At 35.9% G+C, this 19,850-nt stretch overlaps 1 protein-coding gene across 1 annotated transcript; it reads left to right on the top strand.

Moving 5' to 3' along the window:
- Positions 1-4,834: 4,834 nt before the first annotated feature.
- ND-13B (NADH dehydrogenase (ubiquinone) subunit ND-13B) lies at positions 4,835-16,233 on the top strand. The gene is made up of 3 exons (XM_081742309.1): positions 4,835-4,983; positions 12,208-12,369; positions 15,606-16,233. Exons 1-3 carry the CDS (start codon positions 4,867-4,869, stop codon positions 15,783-15,785), a joined length of 459 nt encoding a protein of 152 aa, XP_081598435.1. The 5' UTR covers positions 4,835-4,866; the 3' UTR covers positions 15,786-16,233.
- Positions 16,234-19,850: the final 3,617 nt, after the last annotated feature.

Below are 19,850 nucleotides of genomic sequence, written 5' to 3'. Positions count from 1 at the left end.
CTTTATTCACTCAGTTCGTAAACATGCATATTATGTGTTTCTGCTCTGCATGTCTAATCAACGCTATAATTATCCTCTTGAACCTTATTTATATGCTATACAAGGGAATTTGTTTTATATTATGAGAAACAGGCCTACATACCGGTAGTGTAATACATAATCATAAACATAGTCAGCAGCCGTATTGTGTTCACCAGCTGTTGCAGATTAAGGATATGCGGACCATAATACTTCCTCTCGAAAATAACCCACAGGTTTATCAATGTTACTTAGTAATACAAAATCTACGCTTTTATATATATACGAACGTATGAAATAATATTGTTACTGTTTACGGTAACACTGAACTGTAACAAAGACACTGACCCAAGAGTGAAACCGACGGTGAGTGCTTCGAAAATCTAAATATTTGTAATTTACTAACCCAGATAAAAAAAGAAATCTCAAATTGAATCTAAAATGCGCAACGGGATGGAATTTTGAGAAGAAAACTGAATGCCGAAAATGAATTTTGTTGATCTTATTAACGAAGTGAAATTTCCTGGCAGGTCTGTGATTCCAACCCCGGTCACACTAAGTGAAATCGATTCTGTACGTTTCCAAGACGCTATAATTTACTTTCGTTACACTATTCACGTACTGCTTTTCAAAACTCTACTTTCTGAGTACTAACAATACTATTCAAGTTACTTTACTACATAGATTTAAGTAATTAGCTCTGCACTGGATAATGAAAGATTTTGTTTCGCCTCGCATACTTTATTTACACTAACTTCCTGTAAGATATAAAAACAAGCCAAAAGAAACAGGAAACAGATATCGCAAAGGTTATTCCATACAAATTAAATGCTTTACATAGCTGAATGGATAGATTTATCATTTGATTACATATTCTCTTTATATCTCACAAATAAGCTCTACATGCGTTTGGTTTAGACGTTAAAAAAAACAATTCGAAAATAAGGACCTCTACTACCATAATCACATGAGCCTTGTATTACACAGGTATCACTTATTACGGCTGTGTGCTACATACTTTACTTTCTTTTCTTAGTATTCTCTCTTCAGATACTGTTGTGAAAGTGGGGTCAGCGCGGAGGATTTATACCAACAAGGTGACCTCCCTTGTATGAGCTCAGACCTCATCCACTTTGATTCCCACAACAAAACATTTTTTTCGAGACAATACATACACTTAATAAATTTACATGAAAAGAAAGTACACTTAACATAGTCCCTAGCCTATCTAACTTAACCTAAAACATATAAAAATCACTTTTATTCAACAGATTAGTAATATAGCACACACATTGCCTCTTACCGAGGACGTATGGGACGTTGACCATTCAGCTTTAATTTTGTATATCGTTAAAATAAAAAAAGTCTTAAACTATGCGCTTAAAATTCGAATTTCTGGTCTCGGGTGAAAGGAATTTAAAATACATAACGAACGTGTTGTTGCTGACGAGCATCTCCAATTACCAATAGTTGTACTAGCACCCTTGTTATCAATATGAGCCAAAACTTTGTATGCATTTTTGTCTCATCGTATTCAAACTAAAGCGAAGGTAAGCACAAACCAGAGAATGGATTTTGTTCTGTGATATAGCAGTACGGAAAATAATAAATAACAAAAAAAATATATACGAAATTACATATTCAAAATATAATTTTGGGGTGAAATGTATGTACTCGAAAGTACACACACTTCATGGACTGTTGGTAACAAACATCCACACTGAAACTCCAAACGAACAATTTCCCCCCCTTAAACGAGTGGTTTATGTCACATCTCTAAGTTGATATATTGTATAACTTAGGGAAAACTATGCAGCGTTTAGCACATTTTGGTGGACATCACCACGCCAATAACATAACACATTTTTCCAATCCGAAAGAGGTTAGAAATTTTGTAGGTTCAAACTCGTCCGAAAAGGGAATTTTTGTTGAACAAAATAGTCACTTACTTGTTCATCTCAGAGACAAATAGCTACCTTAGGAGTTATGGATTAAATTTCTTCATCCCCTCACCTCCTGGTGAGTTTTGGGACGTCAAAAACAATTTAAAGCTGGATTGCAGCCATACTGTCTTCACGGTTTCGGCGTCAACGTGCAAACCTGACGCCAGCAGCTTACTTCCTCGTACTCTTTCACAATGAGCAAGTCAAACTAATTTGTCTTGCGCCGCAGTCCTCAAGAGTTTGTACTCCAAAATGGACCACTAACAGCTAACCACACTGAATTAAATTGTAGATTTTTCTGTAGATCAGACACACTACACGTCTGATCGTGGCGGCTTCATCAACCAAAAAAACAAAGGCAACAGGAAGAAGATTCCCAATTGGAAGATCATTGTGACGTAACTATACGATGATAGGTGTATATCTCAAGATCAAAGGAGCCGAAAAATCTCAACCACAACTGTGATTGCGGAAGATCCAATCACAGATAATTTAGATTAAACAAAGAGATGCTTCAAGAAGCTACTATGGCTGACTTTACAAATGAAAAATTTTAAAGAAGATTTTTGAAATAAAAATTTTGAATTCTTTTGAAGATCCCCTAAGCCAAAAATATGAATGAAAATTGATTGGAAAGGACTAAAAACGACCAGATATTACCTTATTTCCTAAAATAATATTATATTTTAGCTAAATATACAAATAATTATTCAATGTAAATATATTACCATAGATTTCCCTCTAAATATACCAAAATCATTAGTTCGAGGAACTTAACGCAAATTTTGCGGTCTACTTCAAATCGAGTCATTGATTAAATATATATTAAAATAAAATTTTAATAAATATTAAATTCATATATATACTGGTTGCCCAAAACTTCCGGGCCATGTTACATTATACGATGTATAAGGTAACAGCCTTTCCCTTCTTATCTTCGATATTTGGCTTGCTTTCTCCCGTAGTCAGTTTGCTTTTGCCGTATTCATTGATCTCTCTTAGGCTTATGACTCTGTTCCCCTTTATGACCTCATTGATATCCTCCGGCAACAAGGGAATCCTTTTTAATATCTCCGCATTATATACAATCTTCTGGTCCAACGTACCCTGTATATTCGCCTCGGTTCCCAACTCTGCCGAAAGCGCCATTTCCAAGGTATTCCTCAAAGTTCTATATTATCTCCTCTTTTATTCAACCTCTTTCTTGCCCACTATACCCCAACTTATTTCTGCTCTCACTACCTTTTCCAACTGGTGTTCTAAACACGCCTTAAGAATTAACTGAAATAAAACATCCTTTCTCGTTTTTATCCGTAAACGTACTCCCGACCTTCCCTCCCTTACCCCTACCGCCATTAACCTTCCTTGCCGCCCCTTTGTCAAATATCTTGGGCTCTTCTTTACGTTGGACCCCTTATTATCAACTTCTACACCAAAAAACATCTTCCTTCTTACGTTTATTACAATCCATTTTCACTTCTATCTGTCTACAGGTTTCCGTGTCCTTCTGTTATATAAAAAGGTCTCCTTACCTATTTTAACGTATAGTGGTTTCTCCCTAACCTTTCTCCTTCTACAGTCTTTCAACGCTTTCAATCCCTACAATATTCTACTTTCTGCCGCACTCTTAGCTTTCCTACCACAACTGCTGCCACCGCGCTTCATACAGAAACTCGAGTCCCACCGTTAATAATTTACCTCCAATATCTCTCGGATAATTTTTGTCTTCAATATTTGCAACTTACCAGATTCTCTCTCCTTCCTAAACTCACTTTGCTCCGACACCTTCATTCAGCCCTAAACGTTCCGCATATCAAGCTTCTCTCCCTTTCATATACACTAGTTACCTTAACCTTGAACCCCATCTGTTTCATATTCACCGCACTTATACTCTTCACTGCTACCTCCATGACTATCCTTTCCCCATCCCTTCGTATCATTTTCCCTCATTACCCACCTCCCTTCCTCTTTTCCTTTGCCTTCTATCAACATCATTTCTTATATTTCTACTCTCCCTCTATATACTGTGCATTTGTACTACGATCGTTCTGATCAGTGCTTGCTTTTGGGTTCTGCCTTTTATGATTCCTCTTTTCATCAATGTTTCAGGTTTAATCTGGAGAGTTATGTCACTACTTTTCTTACTGAAGCTTGTGTCCGATTCTTCACTTTCTTCAGCATCAGTATCCATCTATGTGCATTGCCCCAGATTCTAAATCTCTACCTCAATTTCTACAATCTTCCCCTTGATTCTCCCTTAAATCTGTCTCTTTCTTCATTGCTATAATTCCCTCAAGTTTACCACTTGCTTAATCTGGTCTAAGGACCATGCAGGTATCCTCGGGTTCTCATTAGCTGACGCCGCTGCTCGATATGAAGCCTTTCACGGCACTCTCGTTGATCTTTCAGTCTCGCCTATCGGCCTTTTTTTCGCTAGTCACTACACTTCATTTTCAACGCAGGACTGCTTATAATGCTTCTTGTACATGGGCACGTTGGTACTGGCACCATCCTTGTCCTCTCCGTTCCACATCTTGGTTCCTTCCTCACATTTTCTCTCCCTCCTTCTTCCAATCTCTTCTCCCTAACAGACTTCACATTCTTTATACTCTCCAACGCTTATTTCATCTTAGAAAACACATTATCCTCATTGTAATCGTGATCTTGACATGGCACCATTAATGATCTCAATTTTTCTCTCTACGAGCAACATCGCCTGACTATTCTTGTAATTCTCCATAAATTTCTAGGTTGGGGTCCCTTTAATGTTGATTCGTTAATTTTCACCCTATCCCCACCTGTTTTACACGCCTATTATATATATTTACAACGATATACGTTTTTTCGTATTTATAATAATCTTTAAAGATTCATCTCATTCTTCCATCTTTTTCTTTTGAATTTAATGGTTCTCAATTACATGGTGATTGATCATCGCATAGGCAAGAAGATAAAGAAGAAGAAGTATCTGGCAACGCTGGTCAGGCAGAATGTAAACATGGCGTCGGGTGCTATAAAGGCAGTAAGTAATTCTGATGTTTTTAAGTGCCTGGTAGAGGCTTCATTACGAAAGTGTAAAGTATTAAAGTAAGTACGTGCTCAAAAATTAGCTCCAGCAAAGTAATATGAAAATAGAGCCAGAGAATTTCACTGTAAATTTAGGGGAAAATATTCTGCCCGAATATTGCAATATTCTCGAAATTCGTGCTTCTTACCAGAAAGATTGTTTGCAGATGTACAATACACCGTTATATTTTTTTTTTAAAAAATGTGCTTTTGGGCCTTAGATGATTCCCTAAATCATTCTATACACTTATTTCCTTTGCATGTGCCCAAATAAATGCGTACGGATTGATAATACGCGGGCCAACTTAGAGGTATAAACATCGGACGAATGCAGGTGCAAGAAACGCAAACCACCTTGTACTAGTTGACCACTAAAAGGCACGAATGTTATCTAACAGTCAAAGCAGGAGCGCAACAATGGGACATGCGTGGAGGTACATCCGTAGTTAGCAGGCGCATCAGCGACAAAGGGTCTGTGGATTGTGAGGATAGTAGAAAAAGTTAAGTGCTACGGAGTAGGTCCCGGGTTTTGGAACCTGACTGAAACTAAACTAACCAGGGTAATAGTATACATAAGAACCCCCTGATCTGCATTTCTTCTGTGTTCTATTACCACTTCTACATGAAATACCATAAATTTTCTACGTAGTGCAATAGTAAGAAGTATCCATGTGCACAAGACATGCGATTGCGTTAAATCCCCCCCCCCCCCCTTACAAGGGCACTGCACATGAGATATAAAGTACAGGTACGTTCTTTTTTATTTTCGTATCAGTCAATAAGTAAATAAAAGTCGCTTTGTAAGTTCGTACATACTCGAATAATAATCCCTAAAAGTATGAGCGTCCTGCTCCTTCGGGAACTGATGCAGCTTCATGTATACTATATCCCTAACGAGTTTTGAAGTAACAAATTATCCTAAGTCATAACATGCTGGACCTACTCTGCGGCACAGATGTTGAATGCGTAAATATAGCACACTTTTTATGGTTTGACACTAGTAACTCTATACTTGTGAACATAAAATTCATGGTCTCTGCATTGCGCTGAAAATTAAAATGTTACGGAGTCGTCTTTCATATGCCCTTACTCATTTACACCGTAGTATAGCACTTGTAATGGTTTGACACATGTAAACTTATGCAGAAGTACTTCACAAGTGGTAGTTAATATCGAGATAGTTTTGCAACTTGGGGGCCAATACGAATTTAACCTAACCTAATCGGTAAGAGTTTACTTTGTGCAGAAAAAATGATTTTGGGTATCTTTTAGTTTTTTCCCCCATTGTAAATATAAGGTCTTCAGTGTTATATAGTACTTTACAAAATATAGCTGATCTATCAAATGGGGTTAGAAGCCCCGCAGGACTTCTTTATATATTGTACCAGTCACTAGTCGGCACAAAGTAAACTCTTGCCACATAATCTAGTGACTTAACCTAACCTAACCTAACCCAACAAAAAATACAAAATATCCTAAGAAAGTAAGAAATTTTAAATTTAAAAAATTCTGGTCCCATCCAAATCCAAAAATTGGCTTAATATCTTATACAGATTCATCTTTCATATCCATTTAATTCATTTTAACTGTAACATTACAATGTTATGACTGTATATTGTAAATCTGCACAAAAATGTATATTTTGTTTGAGATGACAGCTCGTTAATCCGTACGAATATAGCTTTAAGTGGTCAGTAACTGGTATAGAGTTCAGACTTACGTATGTATTAAGAGTAAAAGTCAGTCTAATTTATTCATACGACGTTTGTGGTATGATACGTAGTTTTATAAAATTTCTTCACAAATACAGTATGAATTTGCTATATTTTATGTTGATTTAGAGTAGGTACTATAATCGGATCTCCATGCTCAGCACTAACATTTTATGAGAGGCATGTCAAACTTTTATTAATACCCGGCTACATTGGTATTTCCGAGGTATGACAGGTTTCACTTGCAATAGAGTTGGACATATTTCTGCGTAGATTGAGAACAGATAATCAGAAGACATTTTAATGTATTTATTCAACAAAGCGCGACTTTTGATCGCATATTAAGATAATGTGGCTACTAGTCTTCTTAGGAATAAAAAAAAAAAAAAATTATTTTCGGTTTCACTTTTCAAAGTCAGCATTCTATTTTTCGTTTTCTTTCTACATTGTGTACCGTAAACGTTATTTAAGGTGAATGTGAGCGGGAACAATGAATGAAGTGCGAATAATGGACACAAATAGTATAGTCGCATGTGTGAACTTGTTTAATTGGTGTGTGAACGTGTAGTACAAAGTGGGCATACAGTAGTAACGTTCTACAGCACACAAACAAGTTACCGGTTTTTCAAAAGACCGAAAACTGGAAATGTTATGAAATATGAACAGCATTAGCACGTACAGATTGTAGTCTTTCGGCGCATGGATTGCATTCAGTATCTCCCCGAAATAAGGAACCGTAATCAGTATATAGTGAGCCAGAGTCACTACCAAGTGATTGGGAGAGAAACTCAATAAAGTCGTCGGCGCATGAAATGCTCCTGTGCATAAATTGTTATATTTATTAAATTGACTTCTAAAGACGTAAAGATTCGTGTTCTGTTACCGACTTTACATTTGTACTAGGTATAGTCCCACGATAATGTGACCGAACGGGATGTATGGGAATTAGCAAGCGTATGAAGGCGGAGAGCAGTGAATGTTAGGATGCCGTCTGCGTTGGTGTAAGCGCTAGTTATAGTTAATTTGACTGAAATATCTTAGAAAGTATATTGTGAATGAAGGCTGGTGTTGAATGCAGTGCTTTTTCAACGCGCGATGATAATGCTTCGAGTTAACGGAGACTGGGATGTTGATGATGAAATGGTGGATGAAGAATGAGAGAGGAAAAGGAACAAACCCAGAAAACCCATTCAGACAGTGTTTCTCTATCACAAAATAATGCCACTATTTACACCCAATATGATTTTAAAATTTGGTGAGAAGGCCATAGAAGGTATCAAAAATTTATATTGATATATGTATAACTGCTTCTACATGGATATGTTCACCATGTGTTATTTTTCTTTGTGAGTTGTTTCATTTTACCTGTTAATTTCTGAAATAATAGTCCCTATGTTCTTAGTCTGTACCCATTCAATATTTCTAGTTAAAGTAATAAGGTAAAGATAATAGAAGTAAGATAATCGTCATTAACATGTAATCGTCCAGAAGATAAGTACTGCGTACAGTGCATACTTTATACTTCTCAGGGGTCGCGGTGGCTCAGTGGTAGAGCGTTCACCTCTGGTGCTTGGGGTCCCGGGTTCGATCCCAGCCCCCGCCAAATGAACTTTGTGGTGGACAAACACCGTGTGCGTGGGTTTTCTCGGGGTTCTCCCGTTTCCTCCCACTTTCTTCATTCCACCATTTCATTCATTACTCATCATCACCGTCTCCTTTATCCTCACCGGCATAACCTGGAACGTAAAACTCAAAGATTTCATTTCATTTTCATTTTATTCTTCTCTTAAATACTCTGTCATAGTGTTTCAGACATCTGCGTCTTTGATAACCCCTCAGGGCCATTATGGCTCAATGGTAAAGCTTTCACTTCTTGTGCGAAGGGCCTCTTGTTCGATGACAGCTGTCGTCAAGTGGGCTTTGTGGTGGACAAATACAATATGCGTCGGTTTTCTCCTATTTCCTCCCACTTTCTTCATTCCATCATTTCGTTCATTCTCTCAGAATTTCGCTTAGCCTTGGGGCATAATTGAGGGACGTTAAACTTTTGTCAAAAAAAAAGAATATATCTTATATATATATATATATATATATATATAGGGGAAGGTAGTACACAGTGGATCAATTTTTAAAACTTTCAGCATAAATCCATTTAATGCAACTATTACTGGAATTTGTTTACTGTAGAACATGGACACATGTCTCCACTACATTCGTAAGTAATTTATTAATATGAAACGCTGCTCTGTATTTTACAGTTACAGTTAACGCTAATGCTTGTAAAGTGATTCACTGTGTACCACCATCGTACACAGTGGATCATATATGCGTACACAGTGGATCAAAGGAACAATGTATTGAAAGTAATGAATAGAAACCGTATGATAGGGGCCCATCATCTGAAAATCTGCAAATCTACATAAAGTTGTAAACATTATTGTCAAAATCTTTATTACTCACAATACAAAATAAATTTTAAAATTCTAAATGAAAGTTAGAATCGAAGTATTACAAGCATCTTAATAACATAGTATTAATTTCAGAAATTGATTACCAAAATAAACAATACAAACGACTGTTATAAAACAAACTTTTTAGACAATTAAATTGATATCTTGTACGGATAATCTTTGATTTTGGATTAGTAAATTTAGTAGTTATGCACAATAGCATAATCAATTTGTTATAAAATGGAGAATTTAACTTTCTGTACTGAATTCAATTAGTCTGATTATGCAAATTATTAGTTTCACTATGACGACAAAAATATATGTCCAGCTCGACAATATCATCCTTTGAAACTTCAAAAGGTTAGCGGAGATCAATTCCATGGAACTCTACCGGCAACCTGATATTAACAGACAGTATTTTATTCTTCACAGTAAGAGGTTTTGGAAGCCGTCTTACTATTCAAATATTGTGTGTGGGTGAAATATCTGGATTATTTGGGTGGACGAAACTTTCGTGTATCTTCTCACTTCTTAGAAACGAAATCTAAAAATCATTTTCTTTATTTTATCCGTTTTACTTCAGATTGCTGCTGAATTTGAACTCCTTTTATTCACTGGCTTCTTTCTCTGTTATTACTTTCTTGGATGTCTGACCTGTTCTAGTTCATGTCCAAGTTGAAAATACGTGAAAGACTACAGAATTTGGGATATTTCGTAGATAAATTACGTAAATTACTAAAGAATGCCTCAACATTGTGTTTGTTGAATGACATCAATCTTGAGAGTCTAACATTGACGCTATTCAACACATCCTCGGGATTTCAAATACTAAGATCTTTATTACGATTCATTCTAGACCTGAAATTTTGCTTTTTTCCCACTAAGCAGGTATCGATATATTGTTGTTCTTGTCAATTTCATATGCCAAACGCCTCACGGCAACGTAGACTAAGACATCTTGTTGCACATTTTTATGTATTTCGAAAATAAATGCTCCAACTCTGAAGTGAATATTTGTCGTACAGAATAATTTGATTTCATTTTAACATTGTCACCTGGTACTTTCTTATTTTTTTTGACACATCTGCTCAAAGTTGTGTAAGCAATGTTCTTCAATTTACCAACGCTGCTAATAGAATATCCCTGCTCCACCACTAATTGCACTGCTTCTCTCATCTAAATAAATGTATTTCATGTTGCCTTGCGTATATTTCCTTGTGGTTAAACCATTAATCTGTAACGTGTAACATGATATTAAAAGCTCCGTGAAATGCCAATAATATGACTTGTTTCTAAACGAGTATGCCAAATACATTGACTTCTATAAACACAATGAGGTACAGAGGGATCAGTCCACTGTGTACCACACCGATGTGATCCACTGTGTACCACACCGATGTGATCCACTGTGTACTTGTTGGTGTCAACCCAAACAGTTTCCCACAACAAGGAATTATTCAAGTAGAAGAACAAAATAAACAATGCTATATTACAAATACATTCTTACCTACCTCCCGTGTCCGTGATATTCTAAATTACAAGATAAATCACAGCGTCAGAGCATTCACTCCTATTACTTCATTTTTTACTTCAGCATAAGGAAAACAGATTTTTCACTTCACCACAAATGAGAAGCATCCATTGTTGTTGACATTTCGTTCATAAGTGTGTAATGTGAAAACAGAATAACTGACATGCGCTAGGTGAATTTGTGCAATAAATAGATGAATAACGCCTTCTGATCCACTGTGTACTACCCTCCCCTATATATATATATATAAACCAAAAGTTGCAAGAACAGTTTTTGATACATTAGAGGACGATTTAAAATATATAATCAAATAAAAACAATCCTGAATTGCCGAGGCAGATATGACGCAATAATCGGCACGAGCTATCCAAACTTCATATTCCTCCCGAAACCAAGTAGTCGAGAAAAGTACGCAGTGCTAACCTTTGATTACTGTATGCGTCTGTGTTACGTATTTTGTAACCACAGTGGACAACAAAAGTGTTTTCCTGCTTGTAAATTTGTTTTACTAATGGTTTCGGAATAAATTGAGCATGCTTTTTGTAACGTACATTGTTTCTACGTTATGGAAATTTTTATTCAAGTTGGTCACTTTATCTCGGAAGCGACCGAGAAAAGAAAATTACACCTAGGAATAGACTTTTACCCAGTATATTGATATTGACTGTTGCCATCTTGGTGGTAATTGCAATATGAAGTTCAGTAAAACTATAGATATGAGAGGTGTAAGGTGAAAAAGGTAATTTGTTACTTTATACTTTGGCAGTTTATCGTCTAAAATAATTAAAAACGAAGATTCAACACTCAAACTGTACAATCTCTGGATTGTTGGTGATGGTCCTGATACCGTGCTGAGACATGCGTGTTGATAAGCAGAATAACTAAGCTACACAGCAGCCAGGGATCACACCTCTTCTGGAATTCTGAGTATATTTGTCATTACGTTTGCCAAGATTATAGTTATGAAGAAAGTATAGTCTCGATGTAATTATGGGAGTATCATACAAAGGATTGTGTTCAGTATACCTATTAACGCTATTAATCATCAAGGTCAATGAAGCATGGACTTATTTGGCTTCGATATATTAGATTATACTTCAAACGGGTAACGCACCTATCCTCTGTAACAAAATGAGGAAAAGATTTCCATTTAGCTCATAGGAAGCCCTAAACTTTTTATCAAAAAAATATTGATATTAAACACGTGACGTGATAATGTTCAATTGTCAAATATTGTCACGTTGTGTGTGTACACATATAATTATTTTCATATTAAATATATTAAATTTAGTGACCTGTTTCCCTAATGGTGCTGATAAAGTTGTATCAGGCTTGAGAGTCACTGTTTGCGTTTATTATTGAAACTATTTATCATACCAAAAGTCTTGTTTTTAAATTGATCGGAATAATTATAGCTGGAGGTCTTCTAATGAAACAAATCTGAAACTTTTTAGTCAGTAGAATCTAATTATTGACTTGCTTTTCAGACTACCGGTTTGACTGGCCTTGCAGTGGCGAGGGCACCTCGTCATACACTAGAAGTTTTGTATGGGAAAATCTTACGTGTTCTAAGCAAAATGCCCGAAGATGCTGCTTACAGAAAATACACAGAGCAAATTGTGTGTGACAGATACAACGTAGTTAAAAAGGTGAGTCTTTAATTTATTAGGAGCATTGGTATCGGTTTGAAGTAGGATTACTAGTAGATGTTCTTAAAAGAAAATCATATCTAATATATAAAAATTCTATGGTTTAAAGTTAATCGTCCGTTTCAACACTGAGGCTATATAAGACGTGGACCGACAGTTTAAGGTGTAATTTGACTTAACCGTAATACGTTCAAATTTTCGAAGGCTGTTCCACCGAGAATCGAATCCGGGACCCCAGTATACCAAATTTTAAAGGATGTGACTTGATGAACACATATTTAAGTTAATACCTTCAAGATTTTTGGATGAAGATTTCATACCCAAGTTATGTGAGACGCCTTGGATGTGGGCTGACCTAAGGCTGGTTCATCCGATGACTATTCGTTCTGAACCCCGAAAGATAAATTATCGACTTCAAGGTTAACCACTGAGTGATCAATAGGCGCTCTCAGAACTTGAAACAAAAATTTTATGTAAAGAAAAAATAAATTTATAAGATATTCCAGGTACGTTGACGATTGCCTGATTATTTACAAGGACAAAAACATTTTATTGAATCTTCTATTGAAATTTAACTCCACTTTATAAAAATATTCTCGATTTAAAGATTTTCCGATACAACAGCAAATGCTTCACCTCGATATGTAGGAAGAAAACTGCATGTGATTATTTTGTACACAAAGATTCAGCGCATTCAGAGGTAATAAGTGCGTATTTGTGGATATTTTTTCTTTCTTTAAGTCGTTCGGATCGTCTCCAAAGAATCTGAACTTTGCCAATTTACAGTTTGGTTTGGGTAAGAAAAATGAATTTGATGTTTACTCCCTAGAAAAAATGGAAGAAGGCTACATGAGAGTTTCATCACAAAAAATACCCCTGCGAAAGGACAAAAAGTTAAATTTCTTTACCCTTGTGGCCTGGTATTTCCGAAAAATTGCATAAAGTGGAACCAAAATTCGACAGTTTTTTTTCCTTGAAATCCGGCATCAGTTTTGAAAATACGCCTTCCAAATTAAAAAAAAAAAAAAATACTATAAGTTTGAGTCAGCAACTTTAGGTACGTACTTTTTTTTTTTTCGTTCGTATTCCCGCATACAGATAGGTTTTTTGTAGGCATGAAGAAAAGGAATACTTTGAGATCTCATTTTTCTTCTATAGGACAGTTACAGCAAGACACACCAATAAAGAGGAAATAGATTCCCAGCGAAGCAGACAGAACTGGTCGCGAGACCGGTCACCGAGCTGATCGAAGTATTGAAGATACCTAGTACATAGACAAAAAAAACTTATCGATACAAACGTGAGTTCATTGTTGCTACTCCCACCTTCTGTTTATTTCATACTACATATTTCAGTCACAATTTCTTTTTCTGAAGGCACGCCCTATTTTTTTTCTAGCTTTTCTCCTCTGTTGACAGCTACTTACATTTTGAACTGGATGACCAAGGTACAGGATGGTTAGTTGTTATTACTGTAATTGAATCATGCCTTAAAATTGTAATTTCCGGACATATTTCGGTCCAGGTTCTGAAGTTGGTATTGAATAGAATCTTATAAATCCCTTAAGCAGCAATTCACATGAGATTTTTTCGAGTAGTTAGGGCACACCCAACAAAGGCTTTTTTCATGAATTTGCAGCGTGAACATTCAAAATAAGCATCCATTTACTTTGAAACTGCGTTTTCTAAGTGAAAGAGGAACGATTCCACAAACTGGCGCGAAAACTGGTTGCCACAGAGCCGTCCGGTATCACTGCTGTAATTTCCGAGCGTTTAAACTGCACGTAACTTTTTTTGAGATCGTCCTACTACTCGAGCGCTTCTTATCTGCTGCGAACCTTTGTATTCTCTTGTCAATGATCCCAGAGCAAATACGAATTTCGAGCAAGTATTCTTCCCGAGAGAGAAAAAGAAAGTCGTAAATAGTTGACAAAAGAACAGGCAGCAATATAACAAGTACGGTATATATATATACTCACATAGAATGGACCATTATCTTGATACGCATTTGTAGCCTTTAAAATGATTCACAGAAAACGCTGAAACTGTGTACTATACAGAGATCGCTAAAGGATTTTGTGTGTGTGTGTGTGCATATTTTGTGATACAGAGTTAAGTGTTATCAACCCAAAAGAAAATTTTGTATTGTTGTTTCATATTTCAAATCTACACACAAAACGAAAACTTGCGATGCCACACTTATGATGTAGTGTGGCAAACTAAGGACAATACAATATCACAAACATTGAAAAACAACAAAATTTCCGAGGTTCCTACAGTTGTAATAAGTGAGACGGATGGGGTGATGAGATCAAAGGTACCTTAATGTCGAGTACTGCCAATAATGATATAACATTCAAAGACTTTAATCTGAAAAAAAATATTTAGATAAGTATGTCTTCCAATTACGTAGATAGATATCACATAAAGATCACAATTGCCTGTTCACAGAAATTTGATATTTCAGGCCGTTCGGGAGATTTAATATAGACGTATTACGTGAAACTTTTAAAAACAATTTTGAACCACTTTGCTTTCATAACGTTACAAAAAATACTTTTTGGTAGGTTTAATTACAAGTTCCGGAGTTACATAATTTTAAGCAATGTTGCAGACTTTCTATGTCTTTAAAACGGTTTCACATATCAAATTGCTCTAAACAGCATTGCAATCTTTATAGCTATTGAAACCCACCTATGTAACTGGACGTGTTACTTTTTCTTTTCTTTTCTTTTTTTTTTTAATTATAAATAAGGGCTTTTGAAAAGTCAAATTTTCAATCCCTTGAAACTTTGATTGTATTCATTCAAAATCCGTCATATCATGATCGTAGTGATATACACTAAAGTTCTTTAGATGTGTGTTGCCCCGTCAGTCGCATATGCGTTATTGCTGCTGTAGAGAGCACCAAAATTTGGATGTTTGTGATACCGTAGCATCCTTAGTTTGCAACACTGAATAACAAACATGATACTGTAAGTTTTCGTGTAACATGTAGATTTCAAATATGTAATAACCTGACGTAGTGCCAATTAAAAAAAATAGAGGCTATATTGCTAACTTGTGGTATCACACAGCATGTCAAACAATGTTTCCCCTGCCGGTATTTGCGTAGCACAAAACTTCAGCGTTTTTCTTTATTTTCAATTAGTTTTAAAAGATAAATGTTCTATCCTGTACACTTTCGCTTACAAATTACATTGCTGGCCTTTAAAAAAAGAATCACTTTTGTTTCAGGAACAAGATGTGACGAGGATAGAGAAATTAATAAATTGTGGCCAAGTAGAAGAACTAATTGTTCAGGCAGAGAATGAACTTATTCTGGCCCGAAAAATGATGAGTTGGAAACCGTGGGAGCCTCTTATTTCAAAGCCTCCTCCTAACCAGTGGCAGTGGCCAATAAAAGGCTCAAAGTAGACGAAATTAACATTGTTAGCAATTATGTAATTAATTAATGTACAGGTTTTGTGAATATATAAATTTGTTGTGTACGATTTCTAGATGATATCACCAAGTTATTAAAATTTAAAAAAAAAAAAAAAAAATGTATAAGTAAACATGACTATGGTTTAATTTCATAAATATTACCTGAAACCACTAAAGTTTTTATGTTTTCAAATAAAAATTATAGAACAATTGTGTGGTATCAGAATCGTAATTACTATGTAAAACAATAACCAAGGAAATGATGTAGATCAGTAATTGAAAAACGTTAAAGTGCCAATGAAATAAGTATTGCAGAAAGTGAAACAAGAAATTTGTGGTTTGTTGATAAATTCTTACTTCCTTATTTCAGGATTGGAATTCGGCAATATTTTGGGGGTGTTTATAGTTTCCAAAAGATGAAATAAATTCATTTTCAATATTTTTTTAGTTCATTGATATGTATATACAGTAGGGTGGTTCGAAAAAATTCATTTTTCTATTTCCGGAACGCTGTAGTGCGCAAAAGTTGACGTTGGTATAGACAAGAAAAAACCCAAAAAGAAAAATTTTTATTTACACATTTTCCGGTCCCGTTGAAATTTGAAAAATTCGGTAATAACAATAAATTTTCAATATTTTTCTAAAACGACTGAATAACATAGGATGATGACCCTACATAGCCTAAAGGATTCTTCAAGTATGTAAAAACAACTTTAAAATAAATAAACTATATATATTTAGTATCTTCTGGTCGCGTATCGCTGTCAAAATTTGCGAATTTTGCAAAATTTGAGGGTTTAACATGTTTTTTCATCTTTTCTTAAAACAAGTAAGATAAGAACGCTACTGATCACGAGGGGATGGCTGTACTTGGGAGTTCCACTACCCAACCAGCCATCCAATAATTAGAGTATTATTTACAATTGTATTCACACATTTATTATTTCACATAACTTGTCCCCTACAAATTTCCATTTTTCCCTTTATTTTTGTGTTACTAATAATTTTAAACTCTGATTTATGCGGGACCTCAATGATAAAGTGTTCACTCCTGGTGCATGGGGTCCTTGGTTCGATCCCAGTTCGCACCAAGTGAGCTTTGTAATGGACAAACACCGTGTGCGTGATTTTCTCGGGATTCTCCGGTTTTCTCCCACTTTCTTCATTCCACCTTTTCATTCATTTCTCATCATTACCATCTCCTTTAGCCTAGCCAGCATAATCGTGGGACGTGAAACTTAAAGATTTCATTTTTTTTTTCTGATTTATGTAAAAATGTAGGCAGGATCATCTTCATAATAATGTAGCTTTGATAAAGCCGTCTCTAGCACTGTATCCACATACTCTACCGGAAGCTTCCGTCACAAACTTAACTCATCTTTCGGCAGCATGAGTTTAACATGAGAACTTCTTGAAATTCATAACTGGTTTAATGTTTGCTTATAAACTGTCTTATTTCGTCATTAGTCAAAGCTCTAAGATTACAAGTATCCCAATTATTTCAGTGTTCTTTAGTTCCAAAGTCCAGGTTTGATGCCGTAAAATGTCGAATAGGATCATTTTCAAAAGCTGCTTTCTTTGCCTTCAAAAGTCATCTCTGTCTAACCTCTCGAATTTGGTTTCTGTCATCAATGACCATCGCCAGCAAATTTTCGGGATGAGCAAAGTAAGCATTCCGTTCTATAACGGGGTCTACAACAGCTTTTCTGGCAAAATTCCACGTTTTCTGAATGGTCTCGTAAACATGTTATAAACTTTCGGTCAAATTGTTGCTTAACTTAATGGCAAACCACATAGTCATACATGACTTTAAGATAAAAGTGACAATTTGCCTCATTATTTGAAAGACTTTCCACACTAATGTACCTAGGTATAGCCGCAGAACTTTATTAGCTGTAGTGAGCCATTTTGAATGTGACAAAGGGCCAGAGTCACGAACTGAAAAATCTTCAGAGCAGTGCCCTAACTGGATGACTCTTGATATGTCCAATAAATATCGTTGGTCTTTGCTGAGTATCTGCCTGTATACTTCAGGAATCACACAATTGATAGGTTCAAATTCAATAACTGGTATTGTGTGTGGACACAGTGTTACAGACGGCTTCATCAAAGCTACATTATTGTCAAGATCATCCATGCGTACATTTTTACATAAATCAGAAAAAATGGAAATCTTTAAGTTTTACGTCCCACGCATATGCCGATTAGGCTAAAGGAGACGGTGATGATGAGAAATGAATGAAATGGTGGAATGAAGAAAGTGGGAGGAAACCGGAGAATTCCGAGAAAATCCACGCACATGGTGTTTGTCAAACACAAAGCTCACTCGGCGCGAGCTGGGATCGAACCAAGGATCCCATGCACCAAAAGTGAACGCTTTATCACTGAGCTCCCGCATGAATCAGAGTTCAAAATTATTAGTAATAGACAAAAATAAAGGGGAAAATGGAGATTTGTAGGGGACAAGTTATGTGAAATAATAAATGTGTGAATACAATTGTAAATAATACACCCTAATCATTGGATGGCTGGTTGGGTAGTGGAACTCCAGGTACAGCCATCCCCTCGTGGTGAATAGCGTTCTTATCTTATTTGTTTTAAGAAAAGAAGAAAAAACATGTCAAAAACCCTGAAATTTTGCAAAATTCGCAAATTTTTGACAGCGATACACGACCAGAAGATACTAAATATATATAGTTTATTTATTTTAAAGTAGTTTTTACATACTTGAAGAAACCTTTAGGCTATGTAGGGTCATCATCCTATATTATTCAGTCGTTTTAGAAAAATATTGATAATATATTGTTTTTACCGGATTTTTCAAATTTCAACGGCGAAGCGGGACCGGAAGATATGTAAATAAAAATTTTTCTTTTTGAGTTTTTTCTTGTCTATACCAACAGCAACTTTTGCGCACTATAGCGCTCCGGAAATCGAGATTTTTTTTTCCGAACCACCTTAATGTACAGTTTTTTCCAAAATACCGGCAACGTTTCAGAGGTGATTCCCGACAAGATAAGACAAAACGTATAGACCAACCTGGGTGCAGAAATGCATCATAAGCTGTTGAAAACATGAAAAATGTACTTTTAAAGTCCATAGCTCCAATAGTAACAGACCTACAGAAATTGGGTCAAGACTTCACTTAGGAACTAATATGTGCGCTATAGGAAAAATTTCAGAATCCTGCAGTACTCACGCAACAGTTTTTGTAGAGGGAGTTGCGCTACGGGCGTATAATTTGAAGTACTCACCAACTACCTTTATAAAAATTGTTGCGGAAGCACTGCAGGATTCTGAAACATAGATATTTGGATAGGGAACATACAAGTTCCTAAGTGACGTCTTGACCCGACTACGGTAGGTTCCATAGCATTGGAGATATGGACCTTTAAAATTCAGTTTTTCATATTTTCGGCAGCCTATAACTCCGAAAGGAAGCATTTGTGCACTCATGTTGATCTATACTTTTTTTCTTATCTTGGTGTCAGGAATCACCTCCCAAACGTTGTCGGTGTTGTTTTGAAACACATTATATAAGTTAACTGTTTTTAATATTTGTATTTATGCAGCACGTTTACGGATCTTTCAACCTTCGGGTTACTGGTAGGTTCTGAGGTGCATTAGGGTTGGATAAGATCGTCGAATGTGCTCCACGAAATAATACATAATTTTAATAGTAATAGCCTAATAAAAATAATTTGATGCCTTAATATATATTTCATTCTCCTTATTTATCCTTTATCACTTGGTCTGTATAAGCTACGGTTGGACATAGGAACTTCAAACTACATATTCTTGTCATTGTAACGTGTGAGGCATCCAACACTACTCTCATTCATGGCTTATACAGTGCGTCCCACTAGCTTTCGAACCCGAAACAAACGTTATAATTTCCGAACAAATATACATAGGAAAATGAAATTCACAATACACGTACCTTGTTTCATGCTGAATACATGACCGTCACAGCAGGTGCTGAAAGTGTCCTCCCTGGACGTCATGACATGTTTGTACACGGCGTTCCATATTGTGAAAAGTCCGATGTAGAGTCTC

This window comes from Thermobia domestica, chromosome 16 (assembly GCF_964235325.1).
Source record: "Thermobia domestica chromosome 16, izTheDome1.hap1.1, whole genome shotgun sequence".
Classification (NCBI taxonomy): Eukaryota; Metazoa; Arthropoda; class Insecta; order Zygentoma; family Lepismatidae; genus Thermobia; species Thermobia domestica.
The sequence above is the reverse complement of the archived record's forward strand: the minus strand, read 5'-3'. Positions and strand labels throughout refer to the sequence as shown.

Bases quoted from the DNA above. Each gene is read 5' to 3' on its own strand.
- ND-13B (XM_081742309.1), top strand. From the start codon at position 4,867: ATGGTTCTCAATTACATGGTGATTGATCATCGCATAGGCAAGAAGATA. The intron at 4,984-12,207 runs GTAAGTAATTCT...CTTGCTTTTCAG, and splicing joins CGTCGGGTGCTATAAAGGCA to ACTACCGGTTTGACTGGCCT. The intron at 12,370-15,605 runs GTGAGTCTTTAA...CTTTTGTTTCAG, and splicing joins GATACAACGTAGTTAAAAAG to GAACAAGATGTGACGAGGAT.